Source organism: Notolepis coatsorum (assembly GCF_963971535.1).
Source record: "Notolepis coatsorum genome assembly, chromosome: 1".
In the NCBI taxonomy this organism is placed as follows: domain Eukaryota; kingdom Metazoa; phylum Chordata; class Actinopteri; order Aulopiformes; family Paralepididae; genus Notolepis; species Notolepis coatsorum.
Window position 1 is genome coordinate 133,524,021 of NC_140165.1, and position 23,585 is coordinate 133,547,605.

Sequence of the window (23,585 nt, forward strand, 5' to 3'; positions counted from 1 at the left end):
CCCCCCCCCACCCACCCAACCACCTCCAATGTACAGTCCCCCCCCACCCCCACCTACCCAATCCAATGTACAGTTTCTACGCCTAATGTATATACTCTTTTCTTTCTGGACTCTTTTTGTATCACAAACAGTACTGTAATTGCAAATCTGGTATGTCATAAATGTATAGATGTAGCAGTACTGTCTATCTGTATGTCATGTATGTCATATATGTTACGATGAATTGAAAATGGGGGACCCTGATGTAAACAAGACGAAAGTCTTTCTCTGGTCTGCATCCCCTTAACAATTGTATGTATTGAGCTGTACTGTACTGTACCCATTCTGCAATCTGTTAATAAAGTTTTCAATCAATCAATCAATCAACGAGACGAAAGTGAAGTTGAAAATGGTGCGCTGTAGTGCAAATACTTGTCCAGACCACTAATACTTGTCCAGACCACGAAGCCCTGCCTCCAACCCGTCCAGCCTGGCTCTGCGGCTCTGCAGATACCCCCTATTGAATGTGACCCGGTGCGTGTTTAAAAGATGCGTTCAATTGAAAGTCGCATGTTGGAAGTAACCAGTTGGAAAATCGGAATTACGATAACAGTGCGTTTCAATACCCAGCTTGGAAATAAATTAACCCGTATAGTTTATCAAAGGGAGGAACGCGTGAACACAATATAATAGTTGTGCTTGTACACTGTTATATTTGGCTACCACGCTGGCATTACCAAGAATTGCAGCCCTGTTGAATCGATGTATGATAACTGTACCTGATGAATTGAAAATGGGGGACCCTGATGTAAACAAGACGTCAAGACGAAAGTCTTTCTCTGGTCTGCATCCCCTTAACAATTGTGTGTATTGAGCTGTAGGCCTACTGTATTGTACCAATTCTGCAATCTGTTAATAAAGTTTTCAATCAATCAATCAATCTCGGGAAGTTAGGAATTCGCGTCCCGTTCCATTACATTTTTGCGCTAGCGTTTAGTCCGACTTTTCCTAGGTCCCAATTAAATGGAATGCACCATTAGTTCAGCAGTATCGCGCACGAATATGACGTCATCATTTACGTTGCCTGGGCTAGAAGGGATACGGGTACTGGCGGACCTCGCGGATAGCACATATCGGCCAAGCCGCAAAATAAAAAATAAAAAACCTAGAGTATATATCTTCACTGTGGTTACGGTTAGGGTAAGGATTCGAGTTATAAACTAAAATGGCACTTTCTCGTAACGCCTCTTAACATTGTGCGCTACTTCCGGTCGTAGTTGTATCCTTTCTAGTCACGACCTGTATCAGGCGACGACGATCGTCGCGACGAGCCACACCAGCCAGCTTTAAATGATAACCTAATAGCTTTATTTTCTGCCTGAAAATGTCTAGAATACAAATACTTAAGTTGTTAGTCAACGAGAGACTGACTACAGCTGTTGAAGAGATATTTGGTGTATTTGAAAGAACCATAGAAGAATATGAAGGAGAGATATATCGCCAGCGTCAACTGTTAGAATACATGGAGGCTGAGATGAAGCTACACAAAACAGGTTTGAAAAATGTATTGATTGATTGACAACTTTATTAACAGATTGCAGAATAGGTACAATACAGTACGGCTCAATACACACAATTGTTAAGGGGATGCAGACCAGAGAAATACTTTCGTCTTGTTTACATCAGGGTCCCCCATTTTCAATTCACAATGACATTTATGACATACACAACATACAGATAGATATATCATGACATTTATGACATACAGATATACAGTACTGTTACATTTGTGACATACACGATATGCAAATATACAGTACTGTTAAACAGATCCTAACAGAAAATATACATACGAGGGGGAGGAGACTGTACATTGGGAGGGGCAGGGGGGTGCAACCATTGATTGATTGAAAACTTTATTAACAGATTGCAGAATGGGTACAGTACAGCTCAATACATACAATTGTTAAGGGGATACAGACCAGAGAAATACTTTCGTCTTGTTTACATCAGGGTCCCCCATTTTCAATTCATCGTAACATATATGACATACATGACATACAGATAGACAGTACTGCTACATCTATACATTTATGACATACCAGATTTGCAATTACAGTACTGTTTGTGATACAAAAGAGCCCAGAAAAAATAGTATATACATTTGACGTAGAAACTGTACATTGGATTGGGTAGGTGGGGGTGGGGGGGGACTGTACATTGGAGGTGGTTGGGTAGGAGTGGGGGGGGGAGATTGGGTAGGAGGGGTGGGTGGGGGACACTATAACTGTACAAACAAAACTGTACATTGGATTATTGACAAGACCATACTTGGTAATTTACTGTACATTGGAGGGGGTTGTGTTCGGACATTTACAGGGGCCCGGATCGAGTTGCAGTCTCCCTTAGGTGTTTTTTGAGAGTGTTTTTGAAAGTGGGTAGTGATTCACATTCCTTTACAGCTTTGGGTAGGGCGTTCCACATTGATGTGGCATAATTTGCGAAACGTGTTTAGTCCCTTGTTTGAGCCGAATCTGGGTTTAACATGATTTGTGGAGCTCCCTCTGGTGTTGTGATCGTGGTATTCACTGACCTTTGGGAAGTATTTTGACATGTACATGGGTACCTTGGTTGTGTAGTGTATCTTGTAGACCAGGCCCATTGCAAGTTGCTGTACTCTGTCGTCTACTCTAAGCCATCCTAGGTTGTCAAAGTGGGCAGGGGTGAGGTGGGTTCTAGGAGTAAAGTCAAGCAGTAGTCTGACCAGTTTGTTTTGAGATGTTTGTAATTTTGTTTTTAGCGCCTTTGAGGTGCTTTGGTACCATGAGGTGCAAGCATAGTCGTAGTACCCTTGAATGAGTGCTCCTGCTAGAGTTCAGGGTATTCTTGTTTACCAGTGAGGAGATCCGGTACAAGAATTGAGTTCGTTGGTTGACTTTTTTTATTACATTGGATGCCATTTTGTCACAGGAAAGATTTGCCTCTAGGATGGAACCCAGGTAGGTAATATCTTCTTTCCTTGTGACAATATTGTCACCCACTGTAACTGAGAAGCCGTCGGTCTTGCTGAGTTTGTTATTTGAACCGAAGAGAATGGACTCTGTTTTGCCCATGTTGTGTAATGAATCATGATAGTTTGTTATCAGCGAGCCATATGCAGATTTTGCCTAGTTCTGAGCTGAGGGTTTTTTCAACCTGTAACTTGTTCTTGTCAGAGACCAGCAGGGCTGAGTCGTCCGCAAACAGGAACAAGTTGCAGTCACAAGCTGACGACATGTCATTTGCATAAATTAGGAACAGTAGCGGACCTAGTATGCTTCCTTGTGGAACACCACAGCTTACTGTGAGGGGGGGGGATAGGGTACCGTTTACCTCCACCACCATTTGGCAAGACCACCAAAAACCATAGGGGGGGGGGGTTTCAAGTCAGGTCAAGAGTTTTATTTGTCACGGCATACAAGTATACAATGAAATGCGGGTGGTCTTGCCCGCAACGATGTGCTATACAGTGGTACAACATATAATAGAATCCAATAAAAAAAAAACATTGTGCAATAAACAGGTAACAGGTAACATGGTGGGACATCTCGGTAATCTGTACATAGTTATTTACAGAGCATATAGGACATGCTGGGTCCTTTGGTAGTGCAATACACTGTTACTGTTGTTATACTATTTCTAAAGTGACCTTTCCTTTTTGGCCATAAGTGTGGGCGTGTGCGGTAGGGCTGGGCGATATGACGATATTATATAAATATCGGGTACAGTTCATTAACGATACACTTTTTCAACGTATCGTGGATATCGTGATGTTTTGCCCAAGAGGATTGTGTCGCGTCAATCTGTCGACAGGTTACTCGTTCATATCTCAGCCCGTGCTGAGATATGCCCATTACGCGGTCTGTTAATAAAGTTTTCAATCAGACAGATGTATGGAAAGGCTTTTATTATAACATTCATTGTAGTAAAATCATTATGCCTCATTTAGTCATCCTGCGGAGCACTGGTCTCCTACTCGTCGGCCACGGGGAGCTAATGTTAGTAGCTTTGTTGTTGTCAGCACTAGGCCTGCCACGATAACACATTTTGCTGGGCGATTAATTGCCCCCGAAAATATCGCGATAAGCGATATTATTGCGACCGGTTAGAGAATTTTTTTGAGAAATTTATTTCCCAAAACTTTTATTTTGAAGCCCACCGCTCCGTCTTTTCCGGTTTAAGACTTTTATTTTGAAGCCCACCGACCGGACCGGAAGTATTGTTGTGATTATCCTAGCCGACAACTTGTCTCGTCCGGTTGTGTTTTTTAGTTTTAACGTTAGCTACTAACGTTAGATGCAGCTACTACAGGCAATCAACGATGAGGAGGAAGCGTCAAAGCAGTATATAATAGAATAGCTGTGGTGCGTAAGCACTGCAGCATGACTCGAAAACGACCCGTTATAATAAATTAATTCATGTTTAACTTGTCCCCGTCTCCAGTGCTTTGACTAGCCCCACCCGTTCATTGTAAACAATGATGCATGTAATTGTATTAACGTTATTCTGTGTTATTCTAACGTTACACTACAAATAACGCTACTTGGTTAAAAGGAGCAACACTATTGAGAAATGTATTAAGCTATATGTGGCGTTGCTACTGCCCCACGGAGCTCCCGTGCTGTGCTCTGTAGTAACGCCAGCGGCCAACCCACACGGAGAGAGACTGCAAGGGGCACTGGTTCCGCCTCATTAAAACAAACGCGCAAATAGCAATTAATCGCGCCCGTCAAAATCATTGCATTCATTTTAATTATCGCGGCAATTAATCGATTTATTGCTTATCGCGGCAGGCCTCAGCACACAGGACATTCAGGAAGTCAAAAACTAATAGCGCTTGCCGATTGGTGCTAAGAACAGCAGGGCGGGTGCAAGCGGTGTGACGTAATTGGCAGACTCGACTGTCAATCAAAATTATTATGTTTTCCGTCAGAATGAATGAATGAAAAACTTTATTAAAAGGTTGCAGAAGGGGTGCTCCAGTAGCACACCATGTTACCGCGCTGCGTCGCGGGACTCCGTGCTGCGTCACGGATCTGGTTGACTCCGAGTTCGATTCCCGGACTCGCCGTCATTTGCCGAATGTCTCCCCCTGCTCTCTCTCCCGTTTCACCCTACAACTGTCGGTCATGCTTGACCAGAAAAGCGATAAGCGCTAAAAAATAAAGTTTAAAAAAAAAAAAAAAAAAAGTTGCAGAATGGGTACAATACCAGAAAAAGACTTTCGGCTTTTTTACATAAGGGTCCTCCATTTTCAATTCATCAAAACATTTAGAGACATACAAATATACAGTAGTTTCATAAAAATGCTATTGATTGATTGATTTAAAACTTTATTAACATATTGCAGAATGGGTACAGTACAGCTCAATACATACAATTGTTAAGGGGATGCAGACCAGAGAAAGACTTTCGTCTTGTTTACATCAGGGTCCCCCATTTTCAATTAATCATATTTCATATCTAAATCATATAATATCTCATTGCTAAATATATGCAATATATAATCTAATAATCCAATAATCTAAATCTAATATATAATATAAAAATTCTAAATGCATGGGTATTTTATTTTGTCTTTAATGTTAGCTTGCAAACTCAAATACTGTCTTGGTAAGCCTCATAATGAATTGTTTGGGGTAAAAAAGAAAAACATTGTGATGTGTATCGTGTATCGCCGAAAGGTCAGAAAATATCGTGATATCATATTTAGGCCATATCGCCCAGCCCTAGTGTGCGGCATGAGTGTGTGCCTGCTCATGTTAAAGTGGCTGCTAGTGTGTGAGCGTGCACAGCGTGCATGTCGTGTGTGTGCTCATGTGTGCTTGTGTGTGAGATGTTCAGTGTTCTGTGGCACTCAGTGTTCATTGTTCAAGGCTCTGATGGCCTGGGGGAAGAAGCTGAGCCGAAGCCTCTCTGTCCTAGTAGCTGGGGTTCGCAGGCGTCTGCCTGACCTCAGCAGCTGGAACAGGCTGTTATTGGGGTGGTGGGGGTCTTTCATTATTCTGCAGGCTCTGGATTTGCACCTCTTGTTGTATAGAACCTGCAGGGGAGGTAGTGCAATACCCGTGGTACGCTCGGCTGAGCGCACCACTCTCTGTAGGGCCTTCTTGTCCTGTGCCGTGCTGTTTCCATACCAGGCAGTGATGTTTCCAGTCAAGATGCTCTCTACAGCTCCGGAGTAGAAGGACTGGAGTATCTTCCCCGATACTCTGAACTTCCTTAACTGTCTCAGGTGGTAGAGGCGCTGCTTCGCCTTTTTTACGACTGTGTCTATTAGGGATGCACGATAATTATCGGGCCGATAATTATCGGGCCGATATCAGCAATTATGACGTCATCCCGATAAACCCGATAACGTTATTGATAGCTCCGATAACATATAATACATTTTTTTGGTTAAAAGAAATCCGGTGTGGGTGTATTTGGATGAAGGGCGCTTGTTTTTATTATAGCCTCCTCCCGTTTTGCCAGTACTGTGGTAAAACTGATAGTGTGTGGTTTAGGAACAGGGAGTTTTTCACAAATCCAGCGCTCCCTTTCTTGGCTGTGACGTAGTCACGTTACATTCGGAGACAGACAGTCGATCTGCCAATTACGTCCCACCGCTTGCACCCACCTCTTCTTCTTACCACCAATCAGAAGCTCTCGTTCGTTTATTTACCTCCGGATTGTCGGCCATTATTCTACTCGGAGCTCAGGCTAATAACGTTAGCTCCCCGCCAGCCACATTGACAAGTACCAGCGCTTATACATTACTGGCAAATGTCTTGTTGCACTTGTGGCAACGAGCGTTGTCAGCATCGACTTTAGTAAAATAGACCCAGACTTTTGAACGTTTCGTTCTGTCCGCCATGATGAGAGCAGAGCTGTCTGTACTCGGCAGCACCCGTGTGTGTGTGTGTCAGTGAGTGTGTGTGTGAGCACAGCCCGCTCCTCGCGCAGGCAGAGACACAGAGGCAGGAGAGATATAGAAAACGGCCAACAAGATTAGTTTGCGACGTTTAAATTCCTCAAAAAAAAACTCCATAATTTCTCGAGTACCGATAGCAGTACCGATGACGTCGGAGCTTATAAATACTAAAAAAAAAAAGATAAAAATATATATACATTAAAAAAAAATATATAATACAATAAATATCGGTTATCGATATCGGTTATCGGCTTGAGGAGCATAAAGTTATCGGTATCTGTGTCAAAATCAATATCGTGCATCCCTACTGACGACGCGGTCTCCCAGGTACTGCACAGCACCCTCTCTCACCTGGACCGTCAGAAGGGGGGCTATGTGAGACTGTTGTTCATTGACTACAGCTCAGCGTTCAACACCATAGTCCCCACCAGACTGGTGGACAAGCTGATCGAGCTGGGTCTGAGCTCCGCCCTGAGTGCCTGGGTACTGGACTTTCTGAGCGAAAGACCCCAGGCGGTCAGGGTGGGGGGTCAGACCTCCAACACCATCACCCTGAGCATCTGGTCCCCCCAGGGCTGTGTTCTGAGCCCCCTGCTGTACTCACTCTACACACACGATTGTGTGGCCAAGTTCAGCTCCAACTCCATAGTGAAGTTTGCAGACGACACAGTGGTGGTGGGTCTGATCTCGGACAACGACGAGAAGGCCTACCGGGAGGAGGTTGAGGTACTGGAATGCTGGTGCCAGGACAACAGCCTGCTCCTGAACATTGGTAAAACCAAGGAGCTGATCGTGGATTATAGGAGAGGACAGCAGGAGACACACACACCACTGATGATAAACGGGGCTACCGTGGACAGGGTGAGCAGCTTTAAGTACCTGGGGGTCTGACATAATTATCGTGCATCCCTAATAATAATTGATAAGAGTATGAGATATAAGATGTATGTATAGAATGATATATATATATATAGAAGGTAGATAAGGGGAAAACAGTAAAATAACAATATAGAATTATTGGGAGCAGACAGAGGGGCCCTAATTGTTATGAGTCGTTGGATGTTGTTGGTTTTGGTGGTCTGTTTCGGTTCCCTTTGTGCACGAAGGGGGGTGCAAACAGACATCAGACAGCAAGATCACTGGGTTGACCGTGGGCTGTCTTCATTTCTTGTGCACGGGAGATGAGGTTGGTTTGCTTCAACCACAGTCTATTTTTGGGATAATTAATTGAAAAACCAAATAATAAATGAAATGAAAGAAACCGGTGGTGGTTTTCAATGTATGTGATGTATAGATTGGGGGGAGATGACCGCATCTAAAGGGGCCCGGGTCAGAGAGGTCGAAATGTGCATGGTGACGGTGGTGGCGGTTTGAACGGTGTGGAGGAAGCGGTCTAGTGGCTGGCAGCTCACTGCCAGCGAGCAGAATGTTGACATTCCGATCTAGAACACATTGATAACAGCATGCACAGGGCACAGAGAGCAGAGCGGAGAGAGGTTCGATCATTAATGGAACAGTAATGAAACGTTTAGAATGTGTGTCTAAAGGGCGGTTAGGTGGCGTAGCGGAGATTGCGTTCGTCACCAACCCCGGAGCTGTGAGCTGGATTCGCCTGTTCGAATCCATCTCACAGCTCTGGGGTTGTCACCAGCTTGGCTGGCCGTTCACACTAATACAATTGGCAGTATTAGAGGGTGGGAGAAGCTGGCGGGGTGGGTCCGGGTCGTTGTAAACAGCGACTCCTACAGTTCGGTCGGGGCGCCTGCTAAGCGCGGATGGGACCTGAGTGGGATAGTGTGATCCTTCCACACACTACGCCCTCTCGGAGAATATCCGCGCTGCCAGGTGATTGTTGATTGGCTGGAGGTGTGTCGGAGGAAGCATGTGATAGCCTCCACTCTCCCAGATGATCTGACTCTGGGGGGTAAGTGCGCAGCGACCAGGAAGGGGATCGGGAATTGGCATAACGACTAACATTGGGATGGGAGAAAATCGGAGGAAAATGGAGGGGGGAAAATATCAATAAAAAAAAAAAGAAAAAAAGAATGTGTGTCTAAAGGTTAAACGCGGTTGTCATGGCAGCGGCACCTGACAACCAGAAGAGGGGCGGGCCGTCGTTGCTATGACGGAGATCCTATAAAGCTGACAGTGGTTCCGGGTAGGGGCAGACTACAATCTGACGGAGACTAATCAGACCAAAGGAACGAATCCCACAGGAGGGGAGAAACCATCAGAGACTCTCATCCCTCTCACTCTCGCCGGTGGGGGGGGGGGGGTGACACATCATCATTAGCTTCGGCTAACACGAGGGGGGTTTCGGCTAACGACAGGCCTGAGCCACTATTGGACTGATAGCAATGATATCAATAAACAACGCTCTTTCAAGAAAGGTATGCTGTCTGAGGGTTTTTTTTTTTTTTTTTTTTTCTTTTTTTTTTTTTTTTTCACTTTTTCTCCCATTTTCTATATTTTCTCCCATCCCAATTTCGTATCATCCTATTCAACCCTCCCCTGTCACGAACGCTGTTTCTTGCCTCCCACAAGCCGGCTACAATGTGGACTAAGTCATACATAGCACAAGTCCCCTCCGGTACTTGAGGTAACAGCAGTTGCATCTTTTCACCTGCACGGCGCGATCTTTCAGCGTCAGGGGTCTGCGCTTTGGAGGGGCGCCGCCCCCATCACTTCCTGATTCTACTGCGCAGGCGCACCAACCAACCTGTAGGAGTCGCTATCCACAACGCCAGATCCCCACCCATCAGTTTCCCACCCCCTAATACTGCCAATGTGTATTAGTACGGACGACCAGCTAAACTGAAAGCAATGTGGAGCGCTGGGCTCGAACAGGCGAACCCAGCGTCTCCAGTATTCGTGGTGAACAATACTGCTACATCTATACATTTATGACATACCAGATTTACAAATACAGTATTGTTTGTGATACAATAAGAGTCTAAAAAAGTGTATATACATTTGACGAAGAAACTACATTGGAGGAGGTTGGGTAGGTTGGGTGGAGGGGGGGGGAACTGTACATTGGAGGTTTCCGAGCGGACTATTTCATGACAATGTACAAAAAAATGACCCTAAAATACTCTGTTCCGCCCAATTCATTGCAACGACGTCCACCGTATACCCCACACTACTATAACAGTTACCCTCAGAATTCAAAACACACACCGTGACCAACTCGGCAGGTAACCTGTGAAATAGCGCCGTGCAAGCTAATTAGCCATAGCCAGCCTCGTTTCCGAGCGGAGTATTTCATGACAATGTACTAAAAAATGACCCTAAAATACTCTGTTCCGCCCAATTCATTGCAACGACGTCCACCGTATACCCCACACTACTATAACAGTTAACCTCAGAATTCAAAACACACACCAACTCGGCAGGTAAACTGTAAAATAGCGCCGTTCAAGCTAATTAGCCATAGCCAGCCTTGTTTACCGAGTCCTACCTCTGCGCCTCCTTCCGGGTCTCCTTCAGCTATCGGCCATCTCCTTCACTGATTGGTTGTTAGTGCGTGTGTTCATATCCAAGCTTGGAAACTCGATATATCGAAACTTTGCGACCACGTTTCATGTTTATTTCGAGGAAATAATTGATCGCGATAGTTATCGTTATCGTTTTATCGCCCAGCCCTAGGTTATTATTAAAAATGTGGTCCTTTTCGAACTTGGACATATACAGGTTAGCTAGGTTCACAGCGGCAGGCAAGCCCATGCTGAGACCACTGTTTAGCAAGAAATATTTATCTTGGAATCTGAAATAATTCTTTGTTAGAACTAGATCGGCTAGGCTAACTAGCACTTCTGTGGAGGGGTGTAGTTCCTCCCTCGAGTTTAAATAAAAACTAAGTGCGGAATGCTGGGGTATAGACTGACCACATCCATGGTGACTAATAAGTCTGAAGGACAAATGTTGCAGGCCGTTAACCCGCTCAAAAAAGTAGTAACGTGTCTTTTAAGTAACTCGGTTGAGAAGAGGCCAAATCTCTAATATGCGCATCAATAAATTGGGAACTTTTTTCTGTGGCAGACCCTATGCCAGAGACTATCGGTCGACCCAGAGGATTCAGGAGATCCTTATGGATCTTAGGTAAGGTGTAAATAATAGGAGTAATAGGGAACTCTACCAACATAAACTTAAATTCATTTTCTGAGATTACGTCCGCCAATCTAAGGCTTTTGAGGACTTCAGTGGAAAATCTAAACACTAGGTCTGAATTTAAAAGGGTATATACCTCAATGTCATTAAATTGTCTATTGATCTCAGAAACATAAGCACTCTTATTTTGGAGAACGATTCCAGAACCTTTGTCTGCTTTTCTAAAAATTAAATCCTCAATCTTCATGAGTTCCTTAAGCGCTCCAGACTCTGATTCAAGTAAATTAGGGTAAAGCTGGGTTTTGTGACTGGTCTCACATAAATTGAGGACATCATTTTGTACTAGTCTGCAAAAGGTATCCACCGAAGGTGGATTGAGATGAGGGGTAAACAAGCTACGTGGTTTGAATACTTTTATTTTAGGTCTAGAATGGGTATCGAGTTCTGCTTCAGACATTACATCATCATCAACACTTGTGGGAACTGTTAATGTGGGCACATTTTCATTAGAAACATTGTTTTCTCTTATCGAAACCTCTGGCGTAAAAGGCTTTTAATTTAATATTTCTAAAAAACGTAGAGTTCTACCTTGGTAGTGAAAGAGTCCACCTTACGTGCATGAACAAACGATAACCCTTTAGAAAGGACATTATGGTGCGAGTCACTCAAGTGTGCATCAGAAATGTTAACAATTAGAGTTGGTGCTTTTTTGACATTAGCAAACATTGCAACAGGAAATAAATTGTAGTCCAGCTGTTTCCTAGCAACACATCAAACATTCCACTGAAACCGTGTAGTCTACTGAATGGATGTGCTGGACTTTTCTGCACTGTGCGTTGATCGTGGGGGAGAAATGTTCCCGGATTAATCAAATGTAGACAGTCAGGTAAACTTCAACATATATGGGTTTAATACACCAAAGTAGGTTCAGGTAAATCAAAGAGATACAGCTGGATGGCTCAGAGTGGACACTAGGGCTGCAACTAATGACTAATTTGGTAGTCGACTAATCTGCCGATTATTTTTTCGATTAGTCGACTAATCGAAAACCAATGTAAACAACAACAAAAAAAAAGGATTTTTTTTTTTTTTTTTTTTTTTTTAATTACCTATCTTTGTGAAAGTGGCTTCTCAGCTCTGGTCCAGCTGAAGACAGAGCAGAGGAACAGATTGGACATTGAGCATGACCTCAGAGTTGCTTGTCTACCATCACCCCAGACTTTGAGACTCTTGTCAGGACCAAACAACAACATCATAACATGATGATCCCATAGCAAATTAAAATAATGACTCATGAAACATTTGAATTTGGATCTTTAAGCCACTTTAAATGAAAATGTATTTGAAGAACAATACAGCAATCACTCATAACAAGATAAATAAATTAAATAATACAAATTAAAGTGGAAGTGTACTTTAAATAACTTTTGTTTGCTGTGTGTGAGAGGAGTCCGTGTGTGTGTGTGTGTATGTGTGTGTGTCTTACTCTGATCGCTGTGTGAGTGAGAGGAGTGTGTGTACTAGGGGTGGGAATCACCAGTTTCATCATGATACGATATGATATCGATTCTTTGGACAACGATACGATATTTGCCGATATCACAAAGTCTCTCACGATACAATACGATACGATTAGATTCAGGTGCCTGCGATCGATATGAGATGATATCATATGCCCATTTAACACAATCGGTAACATTTAGATCAACAAAAAAAAGGTAATGAAAATATCATTTGACATTTGTATTTTTGAGCTCTTCCAGACATTTAAAGGAAAATCAATCTATTGTTTTTAATACAAATAGACCTCCTGTTCACTGTAAAGTGCCACGTTTTTATATATTGAGCTTTAAACTTTAAGCTACATTTTTTGGAACTCAAAACTCACAACCTCCCTCTCCCAAACCGTTCCTACAACAATTTGTTGATGTTGCATGATCATGTATAGGCCTACATTTATTATGTATTATATTGTTTATGTTTAAATAACATTTAAACATCAAACTCCTCTGACCTCATCTTGTCTTTCCAAAGACGCGCGCACACACACACACACACAGAAAGGGAGAATGCTATGCTGTAACATCTACACACACGGAGCTACTGCTGTTGTTCTTGGGCAGATATGAGACTCTCCACAGGATTTTCAAAATAAGAGTATCGATATGAATCGATCTTATTACATCGCATCGATCCGATTCGATTGTTGATAATTACATCGATGTATCGATCTGGATCGATGTATCGTCCCACCCCTAGTGTGTACTGTGTAATTTGTGTGTGTCTTACTCTGATCGCTGTGTGAGTGAGAGGTGTGTACTGTGTAATTTGTGTATGTGTGTGTGTCTTACTCTGATCGCTGTGTGTGAGAGAGAGGAGTGTGAATGTGTGTGTGTCTTACTCTGATCGCTGTGTGTGAGAGAGAGGAGTGTGAATGTGTGTGTGTCTTACTCTGATCGCTGTGTGTGAGTGAGAGGAGTGTGTATGTGTGTGTGTCTTACTCTGATCGCTGTGTGTGAGTGAGAGGAGTGTGTATGTGTGTGTCTTACTCTGATCGCTGTGTGTGAGTGAGAGGAGTGCGTGTGTAATGTATTGTGTGTCTAGTCTGATCATCATCTCCTACAGGGGAACAATGTTTTCAATGTCCAAAATTTGCTATGGGATCATCATGTTATGATGTTGTCTGGAACCCTGAGAAGCCACTCTCACAAAGATAGGTAGTGCACAAAAAAAAAAAAAAAAATTAAATAAAGTTTTTTTTTTTTTTTTTTTAATGACTAATCGACGCAACAATTTCTCGTCAACGATTTTTTATAATCGACGTCGTCGATTATGTCGACTAATCGTTGCAGCCCTAGTGGACACTGGCCGAGTGTACCCAACTGAGCTCCCGATCAATGATTGTGGTCACATTATATACAGTCAGTTACAGGAGGAGCAAAAGGTGTTAGTGGTCCAACTGGAAAGGTGGGTGGTTGGTCTGTTCTGGGGGGGTTTCGGCCCACAAATGGGGGGGGGGGGGGGTAGTAATGTCTTTCGGGGTGGTTTGTCTGGAATGGTGAGTGGTGTGGTTTGTTCTGTCTCGGGCGGGCTTGGGGTGGTGAAGGGGGGGGCTTGATGTGTTTTGGGATGGTTGGACAGGACAGGTGAGTGGTGGGGGTGTCTTTTGTCTTCTTGTTGGTGGTAGGAGATGATGAGTTTCATTCTCTCACAATCGTCTGTCTTTGGACTATGTTCTTCTGTAGTCCTGTGTCTATGAGTTTAGTGTTGGTCTGTCGCTGCACTGTGCCAATTTAGCAAATTGTCTGTGTACTGTATACCAGGTCATTAAGTGCTTCTATTGCAAAATCTGAAATACATTTTGCTTCCCTCTAGACCCTCCACAGCTCCTTGTCTGTGAAGACGAGGTTCACCCTGAGCTGCAGGAGAGGAGCCCCAGTCTTGGCCAGGAGGAGCCAGAGTTCCTACAGATGAAAGAGGAACGGCAGGAACTCTGGACCAGTCAGGAGGGAGAGCAGCTACAAGGTCTGGAGGAGGGAGAGCAGCTACAAGGTCTGGAGGAGGCTGACGTCATAAAGTTGACATCCACTCATGTCCCTGTGAAGAGTGAACATGGTGAAGAGAGACTTCAGTCCTCCTGGTTTAACCAAACCCAGACTGAGCCTCTAGCCAGCACCTCAACTGAACAGATGAAAACAGAACCTGATGGAGAGGATTGTGGAGTATCAGAACCAGCCAGTAACTTAGATCCAGCTGGTGATTTAGAACCAACTAGAGATGGTCCGCTCCTCTCTTCAGACTGTTCTGGAACTGAGACTGATGGCAGTGATGATGACGGGAAACCTCAATCAGGTTTAAACACACTAGAATTACAGCAGACACAGACAGCCGAGGGTCAAAACTTGTCTAACAGCAACAGGTTTGAGAGACCTATGGAACTGTCCCATGAACTGAAATCAACAAATCAAATTCTATGTGCACCTTGTTGTAAAGTGTGTGGACAATCTTTTCCTAAGAAGATTTCTTTAATGAGGCATGTTAAAGTCCATCCACGTGATTGTGGCTTGTGTGGAAAACATTTGGAACCTGCAGAGAGTTTCAAACTTCACCTTCAAGCTCACAGCACATGTAATATTTGTTCTAAAATATTTGTTTCTATTGCAGATCTTGAAAAACATGTGAGAACTCATACAGGGGAGAAACCCTTTAGTTGCACAATTTGTGGTGAAACATATGGTCGCAAGGATAATCTGAAGGTACACATGAGAGTGCATACAGGGGAGAAACCATATAGTTGTCCATATTGTGGCAAGAGGTTTACTAGGAACGGACATCGGAAAAACCATGAGAGACTTCACACAGGAGAAAAACCATACAGCTGCAGTGGTTGTGGGAAGAATTTCAATCAGATGTTGCTTTTAAAACGCCATAAGTGTTGTACAAAGAGTAGTAGCAGCTACAGCATGTTACTGGACTGAAGGAAAAAAGACTACACTCCATCTATAAACACTGAACTTCATCTGGCTCAGTCTTCTGGTAGCTAAGATATTTACTGAATTCAAAAACAAACACAATACCGCCCACAGTGCAACTGTGGAATGTGAAAGGTGTTTGGGTAACGTTACACATACTAGTTAATGCTAGCAGCTAGGGGTGTAACGGTACACAAAATCCACGGTTCGGTACGTACCTCGGTTTTGAAGTCACGGTTCGGTATTTTACGGTTCGGTATTTTATAAAATAATATTATATAAATTATACTTTTTTATTTTTATTTTTTATATATACAGCTACTGTTTTATATATACTGTTTTTTAGTAATAACTAGAAAGTAATGGTATTTATTCAACAACAGGTGATTGATTAATGATACTAATACAAATCTATACAATGAGTATGGGGCTGCAGCACTGCAGATATACCCTACTCCAATGATCCACACGGACAATATTCGTTGCTGCACTCAGTGCACTTGCTTCCAGAAGGCTCCGTTGAAGTAGCACAGAGGATCTGTTGTGATTTTTGCACAATAAATATTCAACATTCTCTTTTGAGACTCCGCCTCAGACTCTTATCATTTGGCACTAAAAGCTAAACATTGTCACCGATATGGCTGTCCGCAACATGTCATTAATTGTGTACGTGACGTGGTCGATCACTAGTGACGACGACGTGAGCTAGGTTAGCTAGCATGAGCTACCGGGAGATGGAAACACTGTAACTTTACTGGTGAAAATGTGATTTACGTTGGAATACTCCTTTGCCAACTTGCTGTACTTTGCTTGCAGGTCTGCAGCCATTATTGCTGGATTATGAATAGCCCCAACTTTAGCCAAGGTAACGTTATGGCTAAACCTTTAACGTTAGTTAACGCTAGCTTTCGGTTAGCTGTTCAATGCTAACACCACCAAGCGAACCCATCAGAGCTCCCCGTCAACAGCGCTCTGTCGGGAGGATGGCATTTAAGAAAGTATCTGCTGTTAAAATGACAAACAGCATTGACACTTTAATTCACGGTCGGTTAAACACGTTTGTTTTATAATGCTCACAGCAGACCGCAGTGTTGTTGATAAATTACGTGGGGCCGGGGGGATTTAAGTTCCGCAAAAAAAGGTTCCGCACCGTTGCAATCGTACGGTGCACAGCCCGTACTGTACCGGAGGACCACATTGACGCGGTACAGTACGTATCCGCGTACCGTTACACCCCTACTAGCAGCCCATATCATCCCAAGTTTCCCAACCTTGCCATCACTGTCTTTTGAAGTCCATACAGGGATTGTTTTCTAAGCTGGTCATTGATACCAAATGAATCTATTAGTTGTTCATCAATTCGTTTTACAAACACAAACTGGAAAATACACAATGGTATGCATGTTAACACATGGCATGTTCCCTGCCATTACTTATATCCATCAATATAGCCAGTCTGCCACCACTGTAAGCCTATGGAGATGTTCACCTTCTTTGCAGGGCTATAACTTTTTAAATTGTATTGCTAAATTTACATTACTATGGCCCATTCAACATCGATTATCTATCGTTCAGGATGTAGGAACGTTATACTTTTTCATTCATACATTCATACAAAAATACCGTCTAGAATATAAGTATGTTTTTATCGTTTTCTGCAGTAATTCCTAGAACGTGAGTTATAGGCCTAAACGCATATATAGATGATCGATTGGCGTGTCTTCCCTATACACGCTATATTAAAAAATTCAACTGTATATGATCCGTATACGTTATGCGTCATCATGCGCGGAGGAAAGGGGGGGGGGGTCGTTTATAATTCCGTGATCGTCAGTAAATGCTTTATGTAGTATGGGTGATATATTGATCAGATGGTTTGCAGTGAAATGAATAAACAATTGGGCTGAAAATAACGTTAGCGTTCATCTTACCGTGCGTCAAAGAGACTGGCGGTGAAATATCCCAAGTATAGGACGTCGATCGCCTAGGTCTATTTCCGGTTTGTATGTCGCAATAAACGCCGAAATCATATTGATTATTAAGTTTATAAAGCGATCGATATGTACTATAGTGTCTGTCGGGAGCCTTGCAACAATGTCTGACGGCCGGATGAATTTAATCGACGCACACCTCCCACTTCCTGTTGTTCGAGTGTAACTCGCCCGACCATCCACCAGGTGGCGGTATTGAGCCGTCGTTGTATTGAGCCGTAGGGTCCAGCTGCAGCGTCGGAGGTGTATATATGAATTATGAATGCCATGGCGAAAAAATGAAATATTGATCTCAATATCGCTGTACAGCGTGGTCTGGCGGTCAAAGCATGGCTGGCAATAACGTGTTACAGCGTGGATGGCGGTGGATGTGTTAACAGGAAATAAACTTGCCCTACAGTTGAAGAAACACGAGTAGATTTTCACCTGAATCACTGATGCATACAAATAACAAAGGAGAAGTTGAAATGCTGAGCTGAACTGAAGCTTCCTCTGGCAATGCGTAGCTCCAGTGATTTTTTTTGCAGCTGAGTGCAGCTTTTGTGTTGTTAATCAGTCCCTCCAGGAAATTGCGATCTTGCGATTGCAATAATGAATGCCAATATTTAAGTAAATATTTACCGGGGCTTTTTCATGCAATTTCTCTGCATGAAATATCTAAATTAATGCAAATATTACCAAACTCCACTATTTGCGGGGGCGTGCAATTTAGCAAAATGTCCACGATTTCTGCATTAAATGTCCAAATCCAGAGCCTCATATATATATATATGCGTAACTTGATTTTTTTTATTTTTATAAATCTGTTCTCTGATGAAACACAATTTTTGTTGTCGGATGATAACAATCTTATCATCACTGCTATCTAACGTTAGCACAATTAGCAAGCATTGGCACGTAGCTCGACCTGTGTAACATTAACGTTACTTGTTGCTCCGCTGGGAAAGACCTTTCATCACTGCGTACAACTTGGTTTAATCCAAAAGTCGGTTCAGAAACTTTGGATTAAAATAACTCAGCAAGGCTCTTCAACAACTCATCAAAACAAAGGTCAAAACAGGAAGTGACAAGTTAACCCTTTAATCGCCAAGGACGCCGTAACATGTCATTCTCCGCCATGCGTAATCTGCCAATGACGCCGTAACACGTCATTGAGATCAATATTTCAAAAATCTGTGATGGCAATCATATTTCACCCGCGGAGACTTGAGATCTGTTGATCTCCTCTCAACTCTCCAAAGGTTCAAGAGCGCCATCTGGTGGCCGATTGGCGGATCGCCCAAACAGCAAACCGGAAACAGAAAGTGGTGCTCATCCAAATTCGGTCCGACCACTCGCTATAGCTCCCGGGGATCCATCTCGACACACTGGATAATCAATCACTCGCCCTAACTCAATAAACAACGTTATTTGGACGTATATAGTATTATACAACCTGGAAATGGTTCATGATCAACATCCCATAATAGCAACATTTCTACTCCAAGCTGATCGCCCAACGGCCCGAGGAGACTGGGGTAAGTTTCAGCGTTTATTATTACCGTGTTCGATACAAACTGCTCTGATGATCATATCACCCACACTACATGAATCATCTAACGTTGGCCACGGAATTATAAACGACCCCCCCCCCCATCCGGTCAACATCAGATGATGAGTAGTAACTTCTAGAAGCACGTACATTTGAAATTTTTTATCTGGCGCCGATCGCTATCAAACTATTTGATCATCAATATAATGCATTTAGGGCTATAAATCACGTTCTGCAGAATGCTGCAGAAAACGATAAAAACATATTTATACTAGACCGTATTTTAGTATGAATATGTGAATGAAAAAGTAGAACGTTGCTACATCCTAAACGATAGATAATTGACGTTGAATGGGCCATAGTAATGTCAATTTAGCAATACAATTTAAAAAGTTATAGCCCTGCAAAGAAGGGGAACTTCTCCATAGACAAATAGAGCTGGCAGAGGATGGTATAAGGATGTACATAAGCGTGGCAGAGAAAGGGTTAATGGAAAATGCGGTCTTATGAGAATGTAGCTCATTTCCCATAATCCCGAATCGTGGCACTTCCCTGTGCCAGTGAGTGGAGTATGATACAGTGGACCCTGAGCTGTAGTTTCATACTTACAGTTGTAAGAGAGTGCATTTCGTTTTTGTGCATACAGTATGTGTTGATTACATACATTTTATACACCCTTACAGTTGTAAGATTGCAAGCATTTAAAGCAGTTATTTTTTGCAGAAGATGTATTCTGTCACAGACTGTTAGTAAAGCTACATCACTTTTATGACTGGATTATTTTTGTAATTTTGAGCCCATGGATCTTTTTATGTTCAGAAAAAATAAAATAAGAGAACTAAAATATTTCGATCAATATCTGTGATCTACGCAATGCTTATTATCATAGGAAGTGATTACATATGGCTTTCTTCATTAGGTAGTAGTAAAATAAAAAAAATCCATCTCCAATTTTAGCGATTTCTGCCAATTCCCGCAATAAAAAGTTTGTTGTAAAAATGCAGGTCGATCATTACCTGCTTTATCCAACTGTTCTCAGTAAGACATCCAACAAACTAACACATCCAACTGTCTCTCAACTAAGACATCCAACAAACTAACACATCCAACTGTCCTTCAACTAAGACATCCAACAAACTAACACATCCAACTGTCTTTCAACTAAGACATCCAACAAACTAACACATCCAACTGTCTTTCAACTAAGACATCCAACAAACTAACACATCCAACTGTCTTTCACCTAGACATCCAACAAACTAACACATCCAACTTTTCTTTAGTTTTTAACCTACTTTCTATAGAACTTCATTCTTAGATGCTTCTATAGAAAGTAGGTAAAACAAATTAAAAAAAGTTTTCTTTGCCCTATAGGGAAAAAAAAGTTTTCTTCGCCCTATTTTTTTTTTAAACCTACTTTCTATAGAAGCAGATTGAAAAGTAGGTAAAAAAAATTATAAAATGTGCAATTAATCAAGCAATCAATTCACGCGATTTTTATTTTGTTCCACAATGACTCATGACCCATCAATTACATCATCCAACATTGTTTAAGCAACTAAGACATTCGCCGTGACAGAATCGGTTTCCATTTAGTCGTTATGACGCTCTCAACATATCCATTTGTAAAGATTATTGTCCGCCATCTTGTTTTTTCCTACAAAGTGATAGTAATTCGGTTGTGGGCGGGTCCTGGGACCAAGAGCGTGGGATTATGAAAGAAAAATATGTGTAAATTGACTGTTTCAGCCAATCAGAATCGAGAAATTTGCATGCCGTTGTATAATTGTGCATACATCCTGCGGCATTGCCTGTATATATCATCATCATCTGTCATTTGTTATGTAATAAAATTTCCAATATATTTTACCTTTTCACAGACCCCAAGCTTATTTTCAGACAATTTGAACATTGACATTTTGTCCTCTTTGGATCTACAGATTAAAACAGCACTCTTATTGGCATTGTATTTGATATCATGTTCAACCCCATACACAGAACATATAGTAAGAAGCTGCTGGAGACCAGCGCTACTCGGACTAAATACCACAAGATCATCTGCATACATAATATGGTTCACTAAAGTATCACCAATCATGCACCCAGTATTACAGGCACTCAATTGCTCAGACAGACCATCGACATATAGATTAAAAATAACTGGGGAAAAAATTCCCCCTTGTCTGACCCCAAACGGGGCTGAGACACTATTGCCCCATTTTACATGCATAGTCTGGTGGGAATATCAATAAACCAGAATTCTCACAATGTATCCAGGCACCCCTCTTTGACTCAATTTGACAAACAACTTTCTGTGGTTAACACGATCAAAGGCTTTAGAAGCATCAATAAAACGCACAAGAATTTTGAATTCTGTATTTGTTTGCAATTTCCTTTAAGACATATATACACAGGTCAGTGCCATGCTTAGCTTTAAAACCAAACTGGTTATCTGTGGAGTTAATAAACTACCTATTCTATCCAACAGAATTCTTTCTAGTACTTTTGACAGTATGCTGGCTAAAGCTATGGGCCTATAGTTGTCTAGGATACTAACTTTGAGTCTGGCAGCAAGTCATGGATCATAAAATCAGTAAAACTGATAGCAAGGAGAGGAGCTGTCCTCAAACATATTTCAGATGTTCAGCAGTAATATGGTCTAAGCCACTTGTTATCAGATAACATGTGCATGGCTTGGTACACCTCATGACATAATCACCATTGAGTCAGTCATTACTCTTGATATTATCCACTTTATACAAATCACTTTTAATGCAATTAAATAAGGTACTATAATACTGTGATAGTGAACGATTTCATAAAGTTAAGATTTTGAACAACAATTGAAAATGGAAGGGTGACACCGCAATTGTGTATTGTTCAGACGAGAGGGAGTAAGGGACAACGTTCTTTTAATATCGAAAACTACAAACAGAATGGCTAACTGGATCGGCTAAGCGAGGGAAGCTATTTTGCTATTTTGAAAGAGAGAAGGATGTCATTCCTAGTAGGGTGAGTGATTTTATTAAAAAGATATTGTAAACACACACCTGTGTGCTTTAGCTCAGTTTATTTTATGTTTTCTTCCATCTTCGCTGAAACTGATGGTTATAGGCATGGTGGGATACTAGGAAGGATATTTATAGCCTTGACTGGAGGGCATATTCTGCAGATTCATTAAGGCTTGTGATTTGTAACTTTAATCCAAAAACTTTACCTTGTATTTGATTGTACTGTTGTAACAGTTAATGCCAATTATGTTGCTAAGTCCTATCATATTTAATAGTTGGCTACCAACAGTCTGTTTTAATGCAATTTAAACAAACCGGTGAACCTGAGTCAGAAAAATAAACGCACACACACATATATATTGAGGCAAAACTGAATTATTCAGCAGACGCTATATCATGTAAGATGTGTGCAACTAGATATAGGCCTATATATTATAGTTTCGGCTAATTATAATTTCGAGAGCACTGATAATGTTTGGCCAGCTAATTATCCTTTGGATTACATGTGGGGGCTATACAAGCTACATTTAGGAAATCCCTGAACATGAACTTGCATTGGTTTGTGATAGATTATTAGTTACTGGGTATTTCAAAGTACCTCATATTTGGTACCATTCTGAAGCTAACAACTAGGGCTTTCCAATGATATAAAATAAGTGTATGATTATCATCATAATTCTTATTATTATGGTTCATATGTAGTTGCACTTGAACTTGTTGAAATTAAACTTGGAAGATAAAAATAAATCTTCAAGCACTTTCCTTGCTTTATTCAGATGTATGTGTAATGATTGGAATGTAGACAATCTTGTTGGCAATATAGAACAGCTGACAGATTAGAAATAGCATCTATTGTTCAAAAGTTATGAATTAATTAATGAAACTAGATTAGATTAAAAAAATATATATATTTATGAGGAATGTGTAAAGCGTTCAATTGTGAATGTCAGTACTCTGATAAAAAATTATTTGGTGTCTGTCTGACAGTTCATGAAGTTTATCTTGGAATAATGATGGATAAGATGCGTTATTTTGCGGAGACGCTCTCTGATTGGCCACTGACTGACGCTCTGATTGGCCACTGACATGTGCGCCAAATCGCGTGACGAGCTGTGTCTTTGCCCATTTCCGGGTCTACCTAACGCCTAGTTTATCACTGGTTAAGCTTAGGCGACTCTTTCGAAGTTGGTTAAGGTTAGAGTTTGGAATCAGGGCTGGTGTTCTACAGTGGCGGCCGCTGGGTACTTCGCCACTAGGGGCGCTATACCAAATATTTTGTACAGTACTGTACCACGCAAGACTCATGGCAAGACGTGAGCGATTCGACTCACGCTCACGGCAATGAATCGGCTCTTATGAACGAGTCGCTCAGCTGTTACTACAACAACACACAACCAGTCAAATAAAGTATAGTCTAGACTCTAATTCACAACTTGAAACACAATATAAATAGAAAAGTTAGAAACAAAACTCGCCCGTCTCCAAACACAGGCAGATCTCTCCCTCTCTCCTTCTCTCTCTCACACACAGCGCGACGTG

General features: G+C 41.9%; 1 protein-coding gene across 1 annotated transcript; it reads left to right on the forward strand.

Moving 5' to 3' along the window:
• The first annotated feature begins 1,086 nt into the window (after positions 1-1,086).
• Positions 1,087-16,317, forward strand: LOC311232248 (uncharacterized protein). The gene is made up of 2 exons (XM_084318988.1): positions 1,087-1,532; positions 14,417-16,317. The coding sequence occupies exons 1-2, from the start codon at positions 1,364-1,366 to the stop codon at positions 15,517-15,519; spliced, it is 1,272 nt and encodes a 423-aa protein (XP_084175114.1). The 5' UTR covers positions 1,087-1,363; the 3' UTR covers positions 15,520-16,317.
• Positions 16,318-23,585: the final 7,268 nt, after the last annotated feature.

What these genes read in the sequence shown, in the direction of transcription:
- LOC311232248 (XM_084318988.1), top strand. Translation starts at nt 1,364, where the DNA reads ATGTCTAGAATACAAATACTTAAGTTGTTAGTCAACGAGAGACTGACT. An exon ending in GATGAAGCTACACAAAACAG is followed by an intron (nt 1,533 to 14,416) that starts GTTTGAAAAATG and finishes GCTTCCCTCTAG; the next exon opens with ACCCTCCACAGCTCCTTGTC.